General features: G+C 44.3%; 1 protein-coding gene across 2 annotated transcripts in view; it reads left to right on the forward strand.

Moving 5' to 3' along the window:
- lmo3 (LIM domain only 3) overlaps positions 1-20,253 on the forward strand; it is a 32,146-nt gene continuing 11,893 nt past the window's right edge. The window contains exons 1-3 of one of the 2 annotated variants that reach the window (XM_076297266.1): positions 1-202; positions 1,201-1,254; positions 3,573-3,786. In XM_076297266.1, the coding sequence (XP_076153381.1) occupies positions 1,230-1,254; positions 3,573-3,786 (239 nt within the window). In that variant the 5' untranslated portion in view covers positions 1-202; positions 1,201-1,229. The remainder of the gene's footprint in view (positions 203-1,200; positions 1,255-3,572; positions 3,787-20,253) is intronic. The other variant, XM_076297267.1, reaches the window with a different exon arrangement.

Raw genomic sequence — 20,253 nt, forward strand, 5'->3', positions numbered from 1 at the left:
GGCGAAAGGAACACCTGTAGCTTCTGGTGCGAACAACTCCTTGCACACAATCCTTGTGGACCTCATTATTTTCAACCTGAAGATCATACTGCTCTAACGCGCAATGTCAGTTTCTTGAACTTTAGCTTGCCAGGAATATAGTTGGCGTCTGCACCTCTGTGCCCGATTTGAAGTTAGTCCTTCTCATAACTTGGCAAAGAAGGTGAGTGGGTGCCTATAGCTTTTTCCCTGTTTGTAGAACTTAGTGATTTTGCATTTACCTTTGAATGGAAACGTAGTAGCATTGAGGAACTATGTAGTTTTGGTAAAGCATACATTTCTACACATCCTGCTAAGCTATGGTTTGTTTTAATGCATTTTTAATTGATTTACTGCACTGTAGTGTGGCTTGTCTCATAACTGAATGGCATGAAATGGTTACGAACACTGATGTAAAAGGCACTGTTAAACTCCAATGTAACAGTATAACTTCGCTTGTGAAGAATCTCGGTCTATCCTTTAATTTGGTTGAAATGTCTGAAACATAGAAACGTATACGAATGCCTTGGTGTAATCATATACAATCGCGTATCAGTGTTCTTTTTAGTGATACTGTGCATTGGCTATGGGGTTCCCGTTTACTGGTTTTGATTCGGAAATCATTTCAAGACATCAAGCCTGATTTCCTTTTTTCTTTATTTTTTTCAAAATCGTCAGCTTGCTCGGTTAAACACGTGCCAGTCGTTTTAAATGGTTGTCCTCTTCCGCAAGTTGACTATTACCCCGTAGCCTACTCTTATTACTGCCTGCACGTATCCACTGCTTGGAATAGCCTATGCGAGCTCGGAGGACGATAGGATTATAAGATTACGGCGCCGCGAAGGGGTAAGCATATGCCTTTGTCATCCGCTGTCATTTGTTCACCGCCACTCGCCAAAGCTGCGGCTGCTGCTCGATCTAATTTCATAGTCGAGCTCTGTTGTGACAAACGGCTTTAACGCCGTGTGGTGCTCTGCGATAGTGAGCCACAGCTCTCCCGTTCTAGCAGTGTGTTGTTGATTGGTGTTTTCTCTCTCTCTCATTTTCATTCTTTTTTATATGTGTGGCGAGGTGGATTGTTACTTCTAACAAAAGCGAAGCCACCCTCCGCGAGCGCGCATACAGCTGCTCACTTGATAACACTAACGGGGGATTTCGGCTTGTGGTTCCTCTTGTTGCAAGGTGGTTCGGTGACAGAAGCTGGTCAACAAATGCAGAAAAGGGAGAAAAGTTTCGGTAAGAGGCTCTTGTATGTTCTCTTATATAGAATTTGAACGTACCCTTTGCGCTTTGATAGTGATATTGAGTTAGTGTCTTTCTACCGATGTGGTTGAATGTTTAGCCTACGGAATGGAAACACACAAGACTGAAGCTCCTGTTTTCACTCATAGTTTAGATGTTACATTTTCAGACAGTGTCATAGCCTACGTTGCATCGGACAGTTGATTTATTTCGCCATTTCTTTGGCTGCACTGTAGGCTATTCAGACAATTTCCCGCTTGATGCATGGGTCAGTTTCCTTAAACGTCAAGGGACATGTGCCGTTATTTCCAGGCTTAGGATACGAGATGTTTTTTTTTAGTTCGTCATCGCCTCGCAAGATGCCTCGAAAATTGGTTTGTCGGTGGCAAATCTTATTGGCCTTTACCGAGCACTATGCTACCATGGCAACAGTAATTAAACTGATAAGAGGGTGAAATGTCAGCATCCCGGGCTCGCGCAGCTGTGATGTGGGAAGGAGAAATCAAATTGGAAGCGTAGCTTACTCGGTGTTTTGCTTTCGTCGTCAACAAGCAATGTAAGGTAGATGTGATGAGCTACGCGTAGTTAAGCTTTCCAGTGCTTTGAAAGCTGAAGTCGAATACGCGTGTATAAAGAATGCGTATAAGCCCTACCGCTTCCAAAAAAACATCGCCCCTTCTGTCAAACAATACTGTTTAGAAGAGTGGAAATGTTGAAGCGAATGCATCTTTAACAAGGAGCCAAGAGAACGAGTCGTGCATCCGTCATTTGAAACCGATCAAGCTGTTTTTTTTGGTGGCACAATCAGCCTCAATCTGATTGCAGCCCATAGAGAAACTCTTACTTCTGAAGGTAATGAGAATCTGACTTTGTTGTGTTAACCAGCCAAGTTGGGACAGCGCGGATGAGTGGCACTGAACAAGGACGTTCAGCGGAGGCAATCAGCCGTGCACTGCTCTTACAGTTCAATCTGGCCAATTAAAAGCTCAACAGTTGAAACGCAACTGTTCAAAACAGTCTCCTCATTACCACAAACACTGTGACTAGGCTATAGAGTTATCTAGCGCTTCTCCTCGCGTTTTGATACACCATTTAGCTATTTTGAAGACGACCCATTCTGAACAAACACATAATAGTCAAAACAAAACCTTCTCATTGGGTGCTGTGAAAAGTAATGCGCTTGTTGAAACCATGGTGCTGTCTTGAATGCTTTCCCATTTCCAAACACTGTTGAAGATTACGACTTGGCTTTGTTAAGGTCTTTTTTATTAAACTGATAAGCTTTTAAAATCGACCCCCCAGAATATGCCATGAATTAATACAAAAGTTGTAGCCTATCACTTATTAAGCCACCATGATAATTCTAACATCACTATCTAAGGCTATGCAACATCTGAGAGTATCATATTCCATATTGCTCTACCATAACAGATTGAGAAATCTGAAATTAGAAATAATAGCAGATTTTCTTGTTCTAACTGAAGCATAATCTGTCCAAAGAGTAGAGTAGGCTATACCTCAGAGACACCATCAGGCTACAGAGAATCACAGAGGAACTACTTGCGCATGAAATTTCAGGGAGAAATGAAGTGAATTTGGATGACACTTCTAACCTTGGAACAACAGATGCACTGTGTCTAACAAGCACCTCACTATGTGATGCTTCCCAAATTAACGAACAGCGCGCCGCCTCGCTTTGCTGGGCCAGCTCTGCCGAATCAGGAGTATGTGTGATGGGGAGGAACTTTTTTTCTCTGTCAGGACAAAAGAGGTGCTGGAGCTGAGCTGTGCTGTGGGGGAGAGGGGTGGCTCCTCTTTGCTCTGTATGGAGGTAGAATACTAATTACTGGCCGGCTGCGTTGGCTCACATTGTTCGCCCTGTTGCCTAACAAAACCCTTTCATGGCCTGTGTTGGACGTCACAATTGGTTGCCCGCCTTAAGAAAGCTTCTCACAGCCTCTCCCTGAAAGAGTGCAATGTCCTGAAAGGGGAGAGCAATGTCCTGAAAGGGGGAAGATGAAAGAGGAAGTTACAGTTCGATAGAACGCCGCTGTCCGCTAAACGCATTTTAAACCCACGCAACATTTGTGAGATGAGTGTCCTCGGTTTGTAAAGTATGTTTTTTTTTCTCTCTTGTCATGATTTTCCCTTTAACAAATATTTCACTGTTCAGAAGGTCTTTTCAACAATGCTTTTATTGTGTATTGTCTGCTTTCGCTTGCTGTCGAGGTGGTTTAGTTTTAACATTGTCAAAAATATTAGTTACAAATCTCTCTGGTTTGATCATTTCCCTCCATTCCTCCGTCCGACAGGTATACAAATGCTCTCCGTCCAGCCGGACACCAAGCCGAAGGGCTGCGCCGGCTGCAACCGGAAGATCAAGGACCGCTACCTGCTGAAGGCCCTGGACAAGTACTGGCATGAGGACTGCCTGAAATGCGCCTGCTGTGACTGCCGGCTTGGCGAGGTGGGCTCCACACTGTACACCAAAGCCAACCTCATCCTCTGCCGGCGTGACTACCTCCGGTAAGACCAGCCTTGCCAATACCTGTCATTTACCTGCACAAGTTTGGCCCCAGTGTGATGCAAAAATGTGTTCGTGTCTGTGTGTGAATCTAGTCAGTGAAAAAAACCCACTAAGCCAGTCTTGTCATTGTGCATGGACATACAATTACCTTAGTTATTCATTTCAAATCTACCTTATATGTCATCAAAGAATTGGTCACCCTCGGGTTTGTCATAACTCTCCTCTATGAAAACACTAAACTGACTGAAACACATCTAAGAAGTCTCATGCCACTGTCAACCTGGGGTTCTGACCTGGCTGGCGAGGCGATCTGAAAGGCCACTCACTACTCTGAGAGGAAGCTTCTATAGGCAGCCCCTTGTCTCTCTGTGATGTTTGAGATCCTCAGCTCTTCACAGTCGGGCCGGCCAGCAGGGTGTCTTTTATGAGCTCATAAACAACGTTGTTATTCGTGGGCTCTCGCCGACTGCTTTGGGGCTGGTCTCATCAGCACATTCAAATGTGGAGGGCAGGCCATTGTTTTGCTGAGGACCACCCGGCACTTTCTCTGTGGCCCTCCACCCTCCACGAAGCACTGCATTCCAAGGCCTTACCTCAGCTGTGTGGGTGGAGACCTCCCCACGTCAGTGTCGGGGCCTTTGCCTCCTTTATTAATTTAATGTTGTACCATCTTAGAAATGACACAAAGGTGACTCACACGGGTGCCTTGTCTATCATTTTTAATAACTCACGGCATGATAACACATCCTCTTTAGTTCCCCGTCTGCGTAGATGCGTGGAGGTCGTGGCCATTATAATGCATCGCTGTTGTTGGAAAGCCGCACAGTAGTTTGCATTCACAGCGTTCAACAGGCAGAGTGAGATGCCTTTCAGGATACAGCCGAGTCCCTGAGCAAGCTACCTGTTGTTAGGATGTGGGCAAGATAGCGGTCTGTGTGGTTATAACTCATGGCCTGTCGCTCACCAGTGTGGCCCCACAGAGCATGCTCATGTGTGAGGGAACATGTATGTGGATGAGCTCAGTGTGCCACTGCGGGGAGTTTTGGAGGCCTTGTAAACACACAAGGCAGCGGGTGCTTTGAAATGGCACAGTTCATTTAATTTCCGCACTGGGGATGAGAGTCTCCATTAGACGCAGTACACAAACAGGCTTTGGGGAGACGTGGCTGTGAAGTACTGCCAGAGGGCTTGGAGAGAGAGAGATTACCATCCGACAGTACGGCTTATTGACTGGGCCTGGCAAAAAATAAAATGCTTCCCTATTGACACACAGTCGCTTGCATTTATTTAAAGAGAGACACAGTTAATATATACATCAAATATGACAACATGTCCAGGGAAATGCATTCTGTACATCAGCTGTGGTGTATGACCCTCAGCTTGTCTTTTCTCTCCTGCTACAAGATGTACTATATTTACTGGCTCGTAAATTAAGAGCACAATGGCACATTCGAGCAGAGACGCTCCTCGCGAGTGGTCTGAGTGGTATCGAACTCATAAGGTGCATCCTTCATTCCTTATATTAGTTTTTTGTTTGTACGGTGTGATTCACCCCTATAAATCAAAAGCGAGTGTGCTTCTGTTTGTGTAGCCAAACAGGGCGCAAGAGAGGGCCCAATTGCACCGTGTTATTCTCTCATCTTCAGAGTTCAAGGTGACTGAATTGATTTGATGCCTGCTATCACGCGAGTGGCCCGCCGTGAATGCAGCCTGACATCCCCTCACTGTCGGCTAATGAATGGCAAATATAGCAAGCCCCCAGCCTCCTCACATCTGATACGTCGCGCAACAAAGCCAAGCAGGCTCCATCACAGAGGCAATCAATGGCCACCCTCACAAAGCACACCTTTTCACAAACAACCCATTTGGCTCTGGTCTCCACTTTGGGGGGTTTGTTATTTTGTTAAGTTTAACTGGTTAAAAGATTTGAGGCTGAAGGAAAGAGAGGAAGGAGGAAAAAGAAATGGGGGGATGAATGCAATGCTTACTCCCAATTTTGTGTTCCATTTGAAAGATTCTATTTAAAAGTAAATTATTCTAGGCTTTATTATACAGCCCCCCCTCGTAGAGAATCAATCCCATCCTGCTTAGCAGTGTGGCATGTTATTAGGGCTGACATAACCAGGGTTAATAGAATTCCGCAGGGGTCTACAACCATGAGCGATGTGATCCCACCAGCTGAGAAATAATAATCCCTATCGTAACACATACACACACACACACACACACATAAAAAATGGAATAAGGACAAAATACTGATTTCTGGCTACACAGACCTTTTATACTGGTTTACTATGAACAAATATTGTGTTTGAAGTGGGGGGAGATTTTGTTTGGTCTAGAGAAAATGGTCAATATGCATGCATCGAATTGGGGCGGTGATTACTAGGCGAGGGTTGTTTTATCTTGTGTTACATGAATCCTCCGTTGCACTCAAAACATAGGTGAATGTTTTGGGAGCGCTCTATCAACAAATGATTCTTTTGATACTCCCTCTGACGCCTGCATTGATGATAATGGTAATAACCGCTGTAGCAGTTTATATGCTGATGTGCTTGCATTTTCGGCGGTAAGCGATAAGGTTAAAAGGCCTGACAAAAAAGGGAGTGACACATTCAAGTTAGGAAGCCAGGGGAAAAGCGAATAGTGTCACAGCCCACAGAGAGTCTCCGCCGACAACACAGCCAACCACCAAGGCCAGAAAGCAAGGCGGGGAGAAAGCTGCTGGGCATCAGTTAATGGAAAACTGTAAATTTCAGGCATCCATTTTAAAGACAGCACAGGGAGGCCACTTATTTATTTATCTATCTATTCATTCATTTTTTTTTAATCCAACTTCAATTTTCCTCTACAGTGGTTTTACTTAGATTGTAAATGCAAGCAAGCTCACACAGCCGTCAACATGCCTGGATTTATTACCGTTTTGGAAAGCTGGCTATCGGTGAGAGATAACCAACATGTAAAGCATGGTTTGGTTGTAATAACTTCTATTTCTCCCACTTTCTCATTCAGAAACAGCTTTGTGGTCCACATCCACCAGGCACAGTATAAACCCATGGAAATGAGCCTTGAAAATATCATTCATCTTTTTTGCATTTGCATCAGACATGTTGTCAGTAACGTCCAGTGTGTATTCATCTATTTGTCACAAAGTTTCCAAAGTTCCTCTGCGTTGTTGATAAATGAAGTAATTGATGTAATGTATGTCTGATGTTCTATTTGTTTAGTGTTGGAAAAAATGAATTTGCTAAAGCAAAGAAAAAACCTTTAGGGGAAATCGCAAGGTTTCATAGTAGGGGTATATATACCTGGTGAGTGATAGGTTGAGTACTAATAAAAGTTGAAGGTAGAATGGAAGTCTTATAAAAGCATATTAAAAGTATTGCCAGCAGTCTGACAGTATGCTTTGATGTAATGAAATTCTGGTCTGCGAACCATTGCCCTTGAAAGACATGGGCACATAAAATAACATTTGGAACTTTGCCAAGACACTGACACAATCCTGTAAAAATGCATCACATTAGTTGCAAGATTAGGTCACATTTGTGAAGAATACAGTATTATTATAATCAGACATTTTGAGTCTTATTCTAATATAGGCAGTGACAAGTTAATATTGCTCAGACTTTTCAGTATTTTTAAATTAAGTAATTTGAGTTTTTTTATTTTGTCATGACAATTCCCCAGCCCAGTGCAGCCATTTAATGTCTTCAAGTGCATGATTGATCATTTGTAAAAGCAGAAGCTCCTCCGAAATCACACATTTGCTGACACAAGTAACCTGAGCATCGGGGCAATGCAAAAAAACAACAACAGAGCTGGCAGGCAGGGGAGGGGTGGGGTGGGGTGGTGGAGTGTATCTCTGTGGAGACCGGTGCAGTAAAGCCCAGTGTACTTTGTCATGGGCTCTCCTCCAAGTGTCTCTGCTGGCTGAAAGATTGAGGCCAACTCCTCGCCTAATGACCAGTGCAGATGTTCACATGTAGCACAGGGCTCGCCGGGCGCACGCCACTGTTGCACTGAAGGGCATCGGAGAGACGCCGCGCCTCAGACAGCCTGTACGCAGTCCCTCTGACCGCACCACGGGGCTCTCCTCCCTGTGTAAGCACGCTCACACACACACACACACACACACACAGACTTTTGTCTGTTGTCAAACTCACAAAAGCCAGAGTGTTTGGAGTGAGCTGCGAGGATGTGTACATGAAGTTCAGATAGGATCAGTGAGTTTTATGGACACTGATTGTATATCACACACTGTTTGGGCATAAATCTCTTATTGATGAAAGGCCAGTAAAGCTGCAGCGAATGGCAGATATCAATCAATATTCCATGGAGTGTGGGTTACGAATAGAAGGCTTAGAGGTACAAACTCGGGCAAAAGATCTCAGTACTTGGGAAATAATTACTTGTGGGCATTGGTGTTCCTATACTTTCTCTCGTGTTTGGGCTTGTAAATATTACATCAAAATTTGATCAATAGTTTGACGAGTGCTAACCTCTGGACCCTGGATAGAAACTGTAGAGCAGAATTTGAAGAAACTTTCTTTTGTGGCAATGTGTGAAAATAAATTGATTCTAATGCATGAAGTATGCCATGCATATATTGTTGTAGTTTAGCCTAAAACCCGAGGTTAAGGTTTAAGCTTGTTGTTTGGAGTATGTCTCCAGTATTGCTCTGTCTGTGATTAATATTGAGCTCTCAAGGGGCAGATTTGCAAGGTCAACTTGAGCACATATGGAGAAGGGAAGATAATGCTGTCTTCAGCGTGCTGTAGGTGCACCTGTGGCCTAATTGCATATTTCTTGGTAAAGAATGTTCCTCTTGTGAAGGTGACAAAGGGCACTGTGCAAGTGAATGCCACTAGCTGTACTGGCTTTGTGTGCATCATAAGCTCCTGTTTGTGTGTTAGTTTCCCTAGTTATGGGTATATGTAAATATCTTTTCTCTATTTTACTGTTTGTTTTGTACCCATAAATGTTCTGTAGCTTCAGTGTGTACACTGGCAAGCCATTGCAGGAATTGTTGACACATTAGAAAGGTATTTAGACCTTTTCTTCTCTCTCTGCAGGACAGACGCCAGTCTTTGTGCTGAGGTTGTCCAATTAAATAGCATACTTTCCCCTGGGTTGTGTGAGACATACCCAGTGGCATTCAGTGTCGTTTAAATGACTCTTATTGGTGCAATTACACAAAGTGGAGTCAGGCTGGAGACGCAGGCGCTTCAGGAGGAAGAGATCCGCGAGGAGCGGCCTTCGACGAGGATCAGAGGCTTTGGCCATGTGGATTCAGCTGGCACGCCACGGCATTGAGCCTGGCTCTCTCGCCTCCTGTCTCTGCGGCACTTGTTACAATAGAACACTTATCCTGCACAAAGAGTTCTCCCGCCGAAGGTTTTAGAGAGGCTTGAGGTGTATGGTGCACCACCCTGATCTCCTGTGTCTCATTAGATAGCCTCCTCATCCACCCCCCCCCCCACCCCCCTCACCCTTTTCTCTTGTCCAGACTTCTATTGGCTCTCAAGGACATTCATCTGTCCACTTTGATGATGTCACATTGTGTGCCGATGCCTGGTGTGCTAGTTAGAACTCACCTGAAAAAAGAGAGATGAAACGGCGATTGGGCCAGGCAGAAGCCAGGACTCTCTGAGACAAAAGTTTAAACTAATTTGAGTCAGCCGGAATCCAGTTGTTTTAAAAACGAGATAATTGTGCTTCATGAGTTTCTGTGCACCCCCCAACCCCCCCCCCCCCCCCCCCCCCCCGCTACGTGTTTGTTTGGCCGTTTTTATTATTCTTCCCCCTCCGGCTGCGTGTGATTCCGTCCCCCCAGAGCCTCCAGGGGTGAGCGCGCTCACTGCAGCGGCCTCCTCACCACAAGGTGAACTACTCCCCGCTGTGCCTTATTATTAATAACTGTCAGCCAGAGGGGGTCACCCACAACAACTCCTTGAAAAGTACCCAGGGTGAGGCAAGTAGGCCGCAGCTGGACGCCTTGTAAAACAATACTCTCCCCCTCCCCCCACTTCCCCCGAGGACCGGTGCTTAAGGCAAGAATAATGCATGGGAGCGATTGAGAAGAAGTGCAGCGCCATTTTTTTGCCGGTGAAAAATTAAGATGTCACCACCTGGTGCTGTTAAGCATACCTTTTTGCTATAGTACACAGAGGACGTCTATGAGAAGGGAAATTGTGCGGAGGTTGTGACTATCTCCTCCTTTCCCACTCTACCCTTGTCAAAGACCATTGCTGTCACGGTGATGTTTAATGTAAATGTGATGTTATGTGAGGCCATTCATGCCAACTAAGGCAGAGAATTTTATAAAAACCATTGACTCATGCTGTTGAAGTATCGGTGTACATTTGAGTGAATGCAACTTATATAACATCCCTCTAAAAATGGATGTGAAACAAAGATAGAGCTGGAGTATTCAGGCAGTGAGCAGGGCTAGGAGTGCTAACTTTGCAGATCTCCAACCGACATTTCAAAATGCTGAAAACACATTGAGGAAAATAGAGTCACTGCTGTCACTTCCTGAGTGATTGCTTTGATCAGGTCAACATAATTCCAAACAAGTCTTTTACCTGTCTAAATACATCTCTACACCTCCAACACCAGGCCTAATCCAGAAGGCTTCCATTTAAATAAATGTTATTACTGACATGAGGGAGGGGGAAAGTGACAGCAATTTATTCCTCATAACCTCCCTCCCCAGTGCTTGCCGTTTGAATGCATTACAAATCCTGCTTTAATTTTCTCTGGTGTACCGCACGGACATCCAGATACATCACTCCAATCGCTCCAAATGAAATTGGTTTCGCGGGGGTCAGAGTTCAGCGAGTTTGTCTGTGTTATGATTTCCATCTAATCTGGGGGAGGAATATAAAAGTCTAATCCTCTGTACCTTTCACAGCCCCTGTTACATTCCCCATCCAGAGTGTGTGTTTGTGTGTGTGTGTGTGTGTGTGTGTGTGTGTGTGTGTGTGCAAGCGGCTCTGAAAAAGCAGTTTTTCTGGGCCTATTTGTTTTGTGGATTTATGGGAAGTGAAATGTCGGATGGCTCGGGCTATGCCACGCGTGGGCAGACTCCATGAGTCCAGGGCTAGATTAAATGTCAACTTTGACCCTGTTGCTGATCAGAAACAGCCACCCAGGGGGTAGTGATGGGTTTGATTCTGTGCTAAGCAGAAAATGTGTCTTTGGCAGTCTGGATTTATAGCCGTTGACAAGCTATGGTTAAGTAAATCTGTGTATCATACTATTCTATGCTATTCTCTTCTATGCTACTCTATGTAAATTATCTTTGACATACAGGCAAACAGAAAAAAATATATAACTTTAATCACTGAGGGTAATTGATGTATATTTGTTATTATTCTTAATTGACCACCAATTAATTATTAGAAGCTGAAGTCATTCAGACATGAGTGTGTCCATTCAGTTGCACCACGAATAGCTTATTTGACTCAGTTGACAGAGTCGCTTGATATTATATATATGTGTACAGTATAGCTTTCACATACCATGTGGACTTCACACCAGGCAGGTACCGGTACATGGTGTGTTGACTTTTTGTTCCCTCCACCTGCAGAGTGTCATATTATCTATCATCATTGCAGCATTGGAGGTACCTGTGTTTGTGCAACCCTGCTATTTCTGCCTGTTATTGTTGCTCTATTGATTTTTGCCCATCATACTTTTTGCAGAGTTACATAATTCTCTCTGAGGTCTGAAGTCTTTCAACAAGCAAACAGAGATGTGCAATATATAGGAGGGAAAATAGATGATATTGCCTACATGCCGTGTACAGTCTCACAAAGAGCTAGATTGAGCTCTATCATGTGGTGTTCTATGAGGCGTGGCATATTTATCTGTGTGCTATATGTCCCTGACCATTTTTATCTGCTAATGATAGCATGAAGCAAGTCTAGAGAAGCCCAACCAACTTTAATTGTAATGTTTGTCAGTAATTCAATTTGTCTAGGTTACTTAATTTCATTTGTAAATTGTAAAATTGCAATGATTGTGGACAACATTGAAATGGAACATTTTGGCACAAGTAGCAGTTTTTAACATGATGAACATTGTAAGGTGAATGTAAGTATCAAAATAATTTTTGAGGCATTAATAGCTTTTAGATAGCCCTAAGGGATCTTCCCTCCTCAATTTTCATTTAATTTCCAGAAACTGTAGCTAAACTAATGATGGAATTAAATCCAGCACCTGCTGACTAGCTCAAAGGGGTGATCATTTTTGTACTCTTTCAAACTAAATTTAACTTTCACCGGCAGACATTTATGTGGATTTCTCTTTCTCTGCTCCTAACCATTAAATATCCTCACTCCTCAGAGATTAACCTTTATGCCCTTAATAAATGGTCTATATTGACATCAAAGGAATGACGCAAGGCCTTCTGGGAAGGGATCCTGGGGCCTCCTGAAAGAGCCCAGGCCCATCTCTGCTACTTCAGGAGTGGTAATCGGGCCTGGCCGTATGGAAATCATTCTCCTCTTTGTCTTTTTAATTAAACCGGAGTGCAGTTTGGAGGCGATTTGACCTTTCTCAGCCCCTCTTTGTGGGCAGAGCTGCGGGTCATTTCCATGCATATATTACCACCATTTTTACCCCTCTCCCTGCCTGGCCAGCAGTGATCCGTCAGGCCTCGCAGATTAGGCCGAGGTGAGGTTCAGGCGGATTGGCCACATTTTATCTGCGGCAGGTTAAGTTTGCCAGGGAGGATGAAGTGTAACACTCCAGACAGGTGTAAGTCTCAGTTTGGGTGGCATAGCCAAAAGTAATGTCCACATACTATAGTGCAAATGCACAGGCTTTGTTATGTGACATCTGGTATGTGAGTGCTTACACTTGCAGACCAGTATTGATTACTGTGATCTTGTGGAGTTACCGGTAGCTTGTTTGTGGAATTTTAATACATTCTGTATTCATCAAAATTGTGAAAATGTATTGCATTCATTCAAAACGTTTTTCAGTGAAGATGAGCATTGAGCTGCTTTGCTGATTTTTCTGTGGCAGAGACCTGAATATATAAGATGCTCCAGCTTTTTAAATGTCTGTGGCACAATCACTCTGCCATCCCCCCTGCTGTGAAACCCTTTGTAGGGCTTTTCTGTGCCGTGTGGTGTGTGTGTTCTAATTGAAAACGCCGGGCTGCTGTCTGTGAGGCCTAGAGAGAGCGCCGCATCCCCAGCCTCGCCTGGCACGGGCCGCGGGGTGAGGTGCCACCGCATACTTGGCTCCCGTGCGTCCTCTGCAGGCATGCGCGAGCGCGATAACCAGCCCTGCTGTTTGACACACAGAGATATGCGGCCCCCCCCTGCTGCCCCGGGGGCCTTGGCAGACACCGATCTGTTTTGTTTTGCCGAGCCGCACATTTGGAACTAGCCCCTGTTTCGCCTCTGAATGGAGCCGGAACTCTGGAGCTTTCCAGAAAAAAAGAGGCTCCCAGTCCGCGCCCCCAGCCCCCTCCCCGTGCTGGCCGCCAAAAACATCTCCCTCCTCACCTGTGATAAAGCTACAGACCTACACCTGGAAGCAGAAACTGGGAACCCAGCTTGTACCCCAAGGGGAAGGGTATAAGGTTTTTATATATATATATATATATATATATATATATATATTATTCCTTTTTTTTCTCCAAACAAAGCTTCACTTTCTCTGCCCAAAACCTTTTAAACTATTGATGCTGAATTACTTGGAGTACCAAAAGAAGACGGTGTTGTGTTTGAATCAAATGGCGCCATACATGATTCATCTGTCCTGCTGGAGCATCCAAAATGCTGGAGGTTTTTTTGCCTTAAAGGAAGACAGTGTGGAGGGAGAGAATGGCTGAGAGCGCTAGCCAGCCCCCTTCTCCCAGGACTCTCTCCACTCCTGCGTCTTGACCTTTCACCTGTAGTGCTTGGCCTCTTTATGATGGTAAATGTAAAGTTCAGTAACGGCATAAACCATCTGCAAGAGCAGGTTGAAAGGCTGCACTATATAGTGCCTTGTAAGCACTGCCTGGTTTCATGAACTGCAGTGTTGTCAGCCTTTTAGCACAAGTGCTGGGCCGATGGCTAAAGGGGGCCAGGTGGAATAGCACTGCATCAGCACGCTGGGTGACTGGTGCCATCATCCCATGTCCACATGTTCAGCTACCAACACAGAGCTGAGGGGTTGACACAAATGCATTGTAAGTTGTGATTTTTAGTTAAGTAATGAAAACACCTCGCCTCTGTTTAAACTGAGCTTACAAAAAAACAAATAATAGTGGTGTTGTAAAAGCAGACAAATACAGACGTGTAGGATTTTTTTGTGGAATTGAAAATCTTTGGTTTGCACTCGGACACAACACAGACACATCTGGACTCTATACTTTTAGCTCTTATTTTGGGAACTAGTGTGGGATGGAACCACACAATTGCTATGTTTTGTCAATACTGTCAGGCTTCTTCAAAGAAGATAATACACATTGATGTATGCCTACAATCCTTAGATAGATTCACACTCGGTTTTATGTGCATTTGTTGTGGTGTTGGGTCCCCAATGGGGTGTTAGATCTTCAAAAAGGTGTACCTGTACAGTTAACATCTAAAATACTGACCTGCACCAAGTCAGCATAGCTGTTCAGCTTGACTTCTCCATTGTAGTCCATAGTGCATTGGGGATACATGCCAACATTTCAATAGGAATTATTGTATACATTGTCTAAGCCGGAATACATAGAAAGAAAGAAAATGCTATGTTTGCCATGACAATGTGGCCTGAATTTGATGAGGAAGTTTGCCAGAGATGGTGCCGGTTACTGGTGTGGCATTATGCATGCAGTAGTCATGTTCAGGCCCCCAGCCCTAACGAGGCCTACCGCGGCCTCCAGCGCCCATCAATCAGGCCCGCCGCTCTTTGTCTCCCCGCGTGACTGGCAGCTCCCCGCACTTCATCAGGGCCGCGGCGCGGCCGTCAGCCCCACTCACCGGCAATTAGCCGGAGCTACCGTGTGAGGAGGGGAGGGCGGGACATAGGTCCTCCGTCACACCCGTAAGCCTAATGAGGCCCTTATGGAGATGAAGTGGGGGTGTATGGGACGTGTAGGCAGGAGCCCAGCCCCCCCCCCACCCACTCAGGGTAGAGGGGAATGGGGTAGGGATGGGGGCAAGCAAATGGGGGGGGGGGACTAGATGATGGGGTTGAGGTGGTGGGGGAGGGGCTCCAGATGGCAATTGGTCAATGTCAGGGCCGTTTATGGAGGCTGGATTTGGATAGGTTACGCAGTGCAGCGAAGCCCCCCGCCACTCAGTCCCTGAGCGACTTCTCAATTAGTGTGCGGCCTAGCGGAACTGCTAGACACCACTGCATGCTCCCCATCTCCCCACACAGCCTCCTCTCTGGAAGGCCAGAGAGATCTCTCAGATCATCAAATTCTTATGGGCTATTTCTGATCTGTTTTGAGTATGTAATATGTAAGACCTCCCGCCGTACACTCACTTGACTATACTGTAACACAGCATAGCTGCTCGAAAGACATCTCTGACCACCCTATCAATGACAGCCAAGATTGGCTTGAAGTTGCCTGGCAACACATAAGCACATACTATTTCATTTTCAATACATCATTTAAATGCATTATAAAAGATGCAATTTTATCATGACTCTAATGGTCTAAGAAAATAATAATGAAAAAGAAAAACACTTCATTGCGTCACAAAGCCGAGTGGGCGGCTGCGGTGTTGTGCTGCGTCTGTGTAAAATGAGATGTAAATGCGGCCATTTCACCGCCCTGATTTATTCATGAGGAAACCCAAGAAAAGAGGCACATGCAAATGAGATGTGTCGGCTTTGCCCTTGGCCCAGGCACACTAACAAACAAGTCAGTCTCACCCAAGAAATTAACAAGTTTATTAAGCCACACCTGACAATGAGCCTGTCAACTGCCAGGTAAGACTCTCCTGAATGACTATTTATCTACTGTCAAGAGAGCTAGCCCAGACAAAACAGACAGTTTGTTAAATCCACATCAAAATACTGTAATGTCTGCCATTCCGAAAAAAAATATATAAACAAGCTGGCGAAACCATCTGTGCTCCTCGCTCTGAAGTTATTAAATTAGATGGCATTGTTCTAAAGGAAGCCTGCTGAGGCCCATATGAAACGGATTGTCAGATGCATGGGAAATGCATGGAGACTCAGGTTGGGATCTATTGGAGGTCCTATTATTCGGCTGCCATCAAATCTATAATTCAGGATGTGAAGTGAGAGGGGTTAGGAGGGCTGGAAGTAATCAATGTACACCCAAACTCATGCCTGGTCCCTTCATTAAATCTCCTCAGCCCAGGAAAATGAGGCCATGGGATTAGTCCAGTATAGTGCCTGGATGGATATCTCTCCTTCTCTCTCTCTTTCTCTCTCTCTCTCTCTCTCTCTCTCTCCTCTTTATGTTTGAACATTTCTGACTGTCTGGATGTGTGAGTGTTTATGTATTTGTGTCTGCGTATTTTGCTTTATGTAATGTGTTTGTATGTGTCTGTGCGCTGTGTTTATGTGCATGTGTGTGTGTGTGTGTGTGAGGGCACTGGGCTCGCCTGAGAGAGAGAGAGCGAGAGTGAGAGATTGAGAGAGGAGCCAGGACCGGCTGCTAAAGCTGCAGCATTGATTGTGCAGAATCTCCGACACTTTTCCATACTCTTTTAATCTCTCTGAAATGCTAAAGAGGCAATCAAAGGGATCGTCGGCATTCACGTCAAAGCTCCAGCCGTCTGTGCACGTCAGGCCCGGTGATTTCTCAGCCCAGCTCCTCCGCATTAAGGAAGCCCTGATCAATCATCTACAGGCTGCACTGAGAGAGAGCCGCATGAGGCGCACCAACACAATTTCCCTCTTTTTCATGCAAAAGGCCAGCGCTGATTGATTGGTTGCTTTGCTGCTGCTGAGAGAGACAACATTCAGTAAACCGACTTCGGTTAAGAAGGAAAGCAGGGCGAGATGCTCATCGGCTGACCATTACATTTCCATCCCTCCATCTCATTTATTTTTAGGTTTTAAAATCCTTTAATGTGCTGGTCAAGGTCTCGATGTCTACCCAGCATTACGAAATACTGCACATGCACAAATGGGAACATAGCCACAACGGCAGAAATGCATTCTTACATCAAAATGATCCAGATTTCGTCATGTGCACAGAATGTAAAAACTCAGCCAAGATGATATAATATCACTTTGCCTTTTCAAAGGTAGTCAAGTCAAGTCAAGTCAAGTCAGTTTTATTTAGTATAGCGCATTTAACATGCACAAAGTGCAACCCAAAGCGCTCCACATACAATACATTGACAAAAAACAAAAGACAATAAGACAAAAAATGCCAGACGGAGCGGCGTAGTCGCCAGCGTTGACACCAGATGACAAAAACATTTAAAAAATAACAAACACAAAAGATGCCGGACGGAGCGGCGTAGTCGCCAGCGTTCCCGTGACACTAAGACATACAAGACAGAAAATTGAAAATAAATAAATAAAATAATAATCATGTTAAAATTAGTAGCACACCAAGTGAACTAAACTGTTTAACTAGTCTCTTAGTGAATTTCTGTAAACACAGTTGATTATGAGAATGAAGATGGGGAGGTAAAAGAAGCAGGCATTGGTTCAACATTGGTTCCTTATTGGCAGCAATGGTTTCTTATTGTTCGACCCTTTCATGAGAGTTCCATTATCAGTTACATAGTTGGCCCCACAAGGCTTCCGTTCCCACAAGGCTTCCCCACAAGGCTTCCATATGTTATCTTAATGCAGAGGAAGTAGATTGGGAACCAAATAAGCATTTAAGCATTGTTTTTGTTTTTATTGTTGAAAGGGTCTATAAGAGCTACGGCCTCATAGGACCAGACATTAAACATATTAAATACAGTGCTGTAGGTTATATGAGTGGCTCTCTCAGTAAGGGGTATGTATAGATATACTGTGCTATAAGTGGAAAATAACATTTAGTACCTATAGATGATACAGTATGATTCAGATTTTAATTAGTGGAAATACATGTCCATCTAAAGCCATGAAAGACATAAAGATTAATTGAGCTAATACATAGAAAACTCTGGAATGTCTTCTCAGATGAATAACAGAGTTGTTGCAGTGGTCTGGTTGCAGGGCCTGTTCTTCACACTTGCACATTTGGATTTGATTAGATCCACTTCTTTTGTATGTTCTCATAATTGGCTGCTCTTGGTTCATTCATTAGAGACTCTTCCACTGTGAGACTTGGTTAGTGAGATCATTTTGTCTGATATTCCTCGCGACCCCCTGTCTGAACAATAACAAGTCATTACACCCCCAGGAAGTGTAGGTAGTGCTGGCTTTATACATTTATACATTACTGTGATATCCCATATTTACTGGGCACAGAGCAGTGAAAGCTTTTTGATATGGAAGAGAGCGTATAATTAATTTGATTCATAAGAGGAAGAGGAAAAAACATATTGATCAAGAGTTCATTCCTCTAATTACTTTCTGGGTGGATTTTCAATTCAGCACCAGAGGGAATTCTCCTTTTTTTTAAAAATCTCAATCTTTACTTTATCAGTGATTAAAGCATTTCAATCATTATGTCCACAAAAACAGCCCTGCAGCCGAATGCAGGGTGCCATTTAGGATTCCGCCTAATTAAAATCCTTCATTAAGTATGTCTTAATTCTCTAATTCATTTTTATGAAAGCGAAGGGAGTTAATCAGGTATGGGTTTTGAAGTTCGCTTTAAAGATGAGATCTGCAAATGAAGTACCATGGAGACTTCTTTGTCTTCTCAGAGACTTCTGGAAGTTGCTAGCCCTCTGTGCATGTACTGTGAGGCCCTGTGGCTGGGGTTTTTCCATCACTTCCCTGCCTATGGCTCCTCACAGTCAGGTTTGAGTTCACTTAAGCTTAAAGTAGCATGAAATAGTATAGAAATTGGCAGCTTCTCAAACATGAATGCTGAATTGATGCCCCCCAGGCAGTGTGCTCATTTCAACAGCATGGCTATTTAGAATGCATCAGGATCTTGTAAGGTAACAGCCTGTCATTTAGTCCAGTGGAATATAAAGAGGCATGTAGTAGGAAATGTGTGCTATGGGAAGACTCCAGTGTCCTGAATAGCATTCATGTTAGCATGATGTAGCGATGGAGACCTTTTACAGCACACCAGCACACTTAACACTTCAGGATACATTAGCAATGGAAAAAATGTTTAGATTTAAGTTGAATCCATATCAAAACAAGACCACAGGCATGAGTGTTTCCACAGCACGGCCGCGTCTTGGGCTTTTTACAGTGCTGTGCTGTTGTCACTGTGATTTTCTTGCTGTACTCTTAGTACTGCGAATGCATCACCACATTACACATAAAAGCTACTTTTTGTTCTTTTGACAGAAATTTATGTCTCATCCACCCCCTAAAAGAACTCCACAAAACAAAGAAATGTGATGTCCTCTCTCAGCCCTGTTTTCAGAGTAATGAGATGGTGCGTAGATGTTAAAAGCTCTAAAGGCATTCTGTAATTGCTATGTTGTGCTTGGAAAAAGCTTGGCCACCATTAACCTCCCTACACTACAATTCACTTCACACGTCTGGCAATTACCTCGCCAATAATGCCCAATCTTGCAAATGTGTGCGTTCTTGACTTCCTGTAATTAAATTGGGCTTTTCACATGTAATCTGAAAACACAGAGGGGTCAAAATGGGCACCTGTAATCACCATCGATCGAATCTGAAGTAGGGTTGCAAATACTTAATCCTCTATTTTTCTCCTGCGCTAAATTATCCTGATGGAGAGGTCATACTTTGCTGTGGTTGGGTCAAGGGTAGAGTGGCATTGTTTTCCTTCACTGAAGCACAAGAAATGTAATGCTGCTCAAGATTTGCGGCAGCTGAATGAAAAGCCATCAGGGCCTCACGTCAGTGCTTCAGATGAATTTTAGTGCTTTAGCCACGATAAGAGGCGGCCCATTTTATTCTGTTTACCACTGCATCTTCAGCCCCTCCATTGCATATTCCGAGAGCCAATCAATTACTGTGCTTGACCTGTTGATTATTACGTAAAGGTCCAGATTGTCTAGTTCTCTGATAATGCCTGGAGCAACACATCCAGTGTGAGCACATTGCAGAAGGCAGCTGCCGCATCTCGTCGCGCTCGCCCAACCAAACACTCTTTCAGCATCTCCCTTTTAGAAAGCAGGCGCCCCACTGTTTTTACCGCCACCATTTTGTCTCCATGTGTGCAGCTCCAGCTCACAACGGCGGCATTTCCATTTGAACTAAATGGTTGTGAGTTCAGTCGCCTGGACACATTATGTTTTTGGATGGTACCCTCCAGTGGAGATTAGCTTAATTAGCTGTGAAGAGCAGTGACTCGTGGGACCGTGCATGTTTGGTGCAGATAATTGCAGGGCTAGCGTGGTACACCCTGGCACCCAGCTTGCGATTGCAGGTGGGTTGGCACC

The sequence above is a fragment of the Alosa pseudoharengus genome, unplaced genomic scaffold (genome assembly GCF_046254945.1).
Source record: "Alosa pseudoharengus isolate Yale_2024_CS ecotype anadromous, Long Island Sound unplaced genomic scaffold, YU_APseudo_1.1 YU_APseudo_1.1_scf_20, whole genome shotgun sequence".
NCBI classification, from domain to species: domain Eukaryota; kingdom Metazoa; phylum Chordata; class Actinopteri; order Clupeiformes; family Clupeidae; genus Alosa; species Alosa pseudoharengus.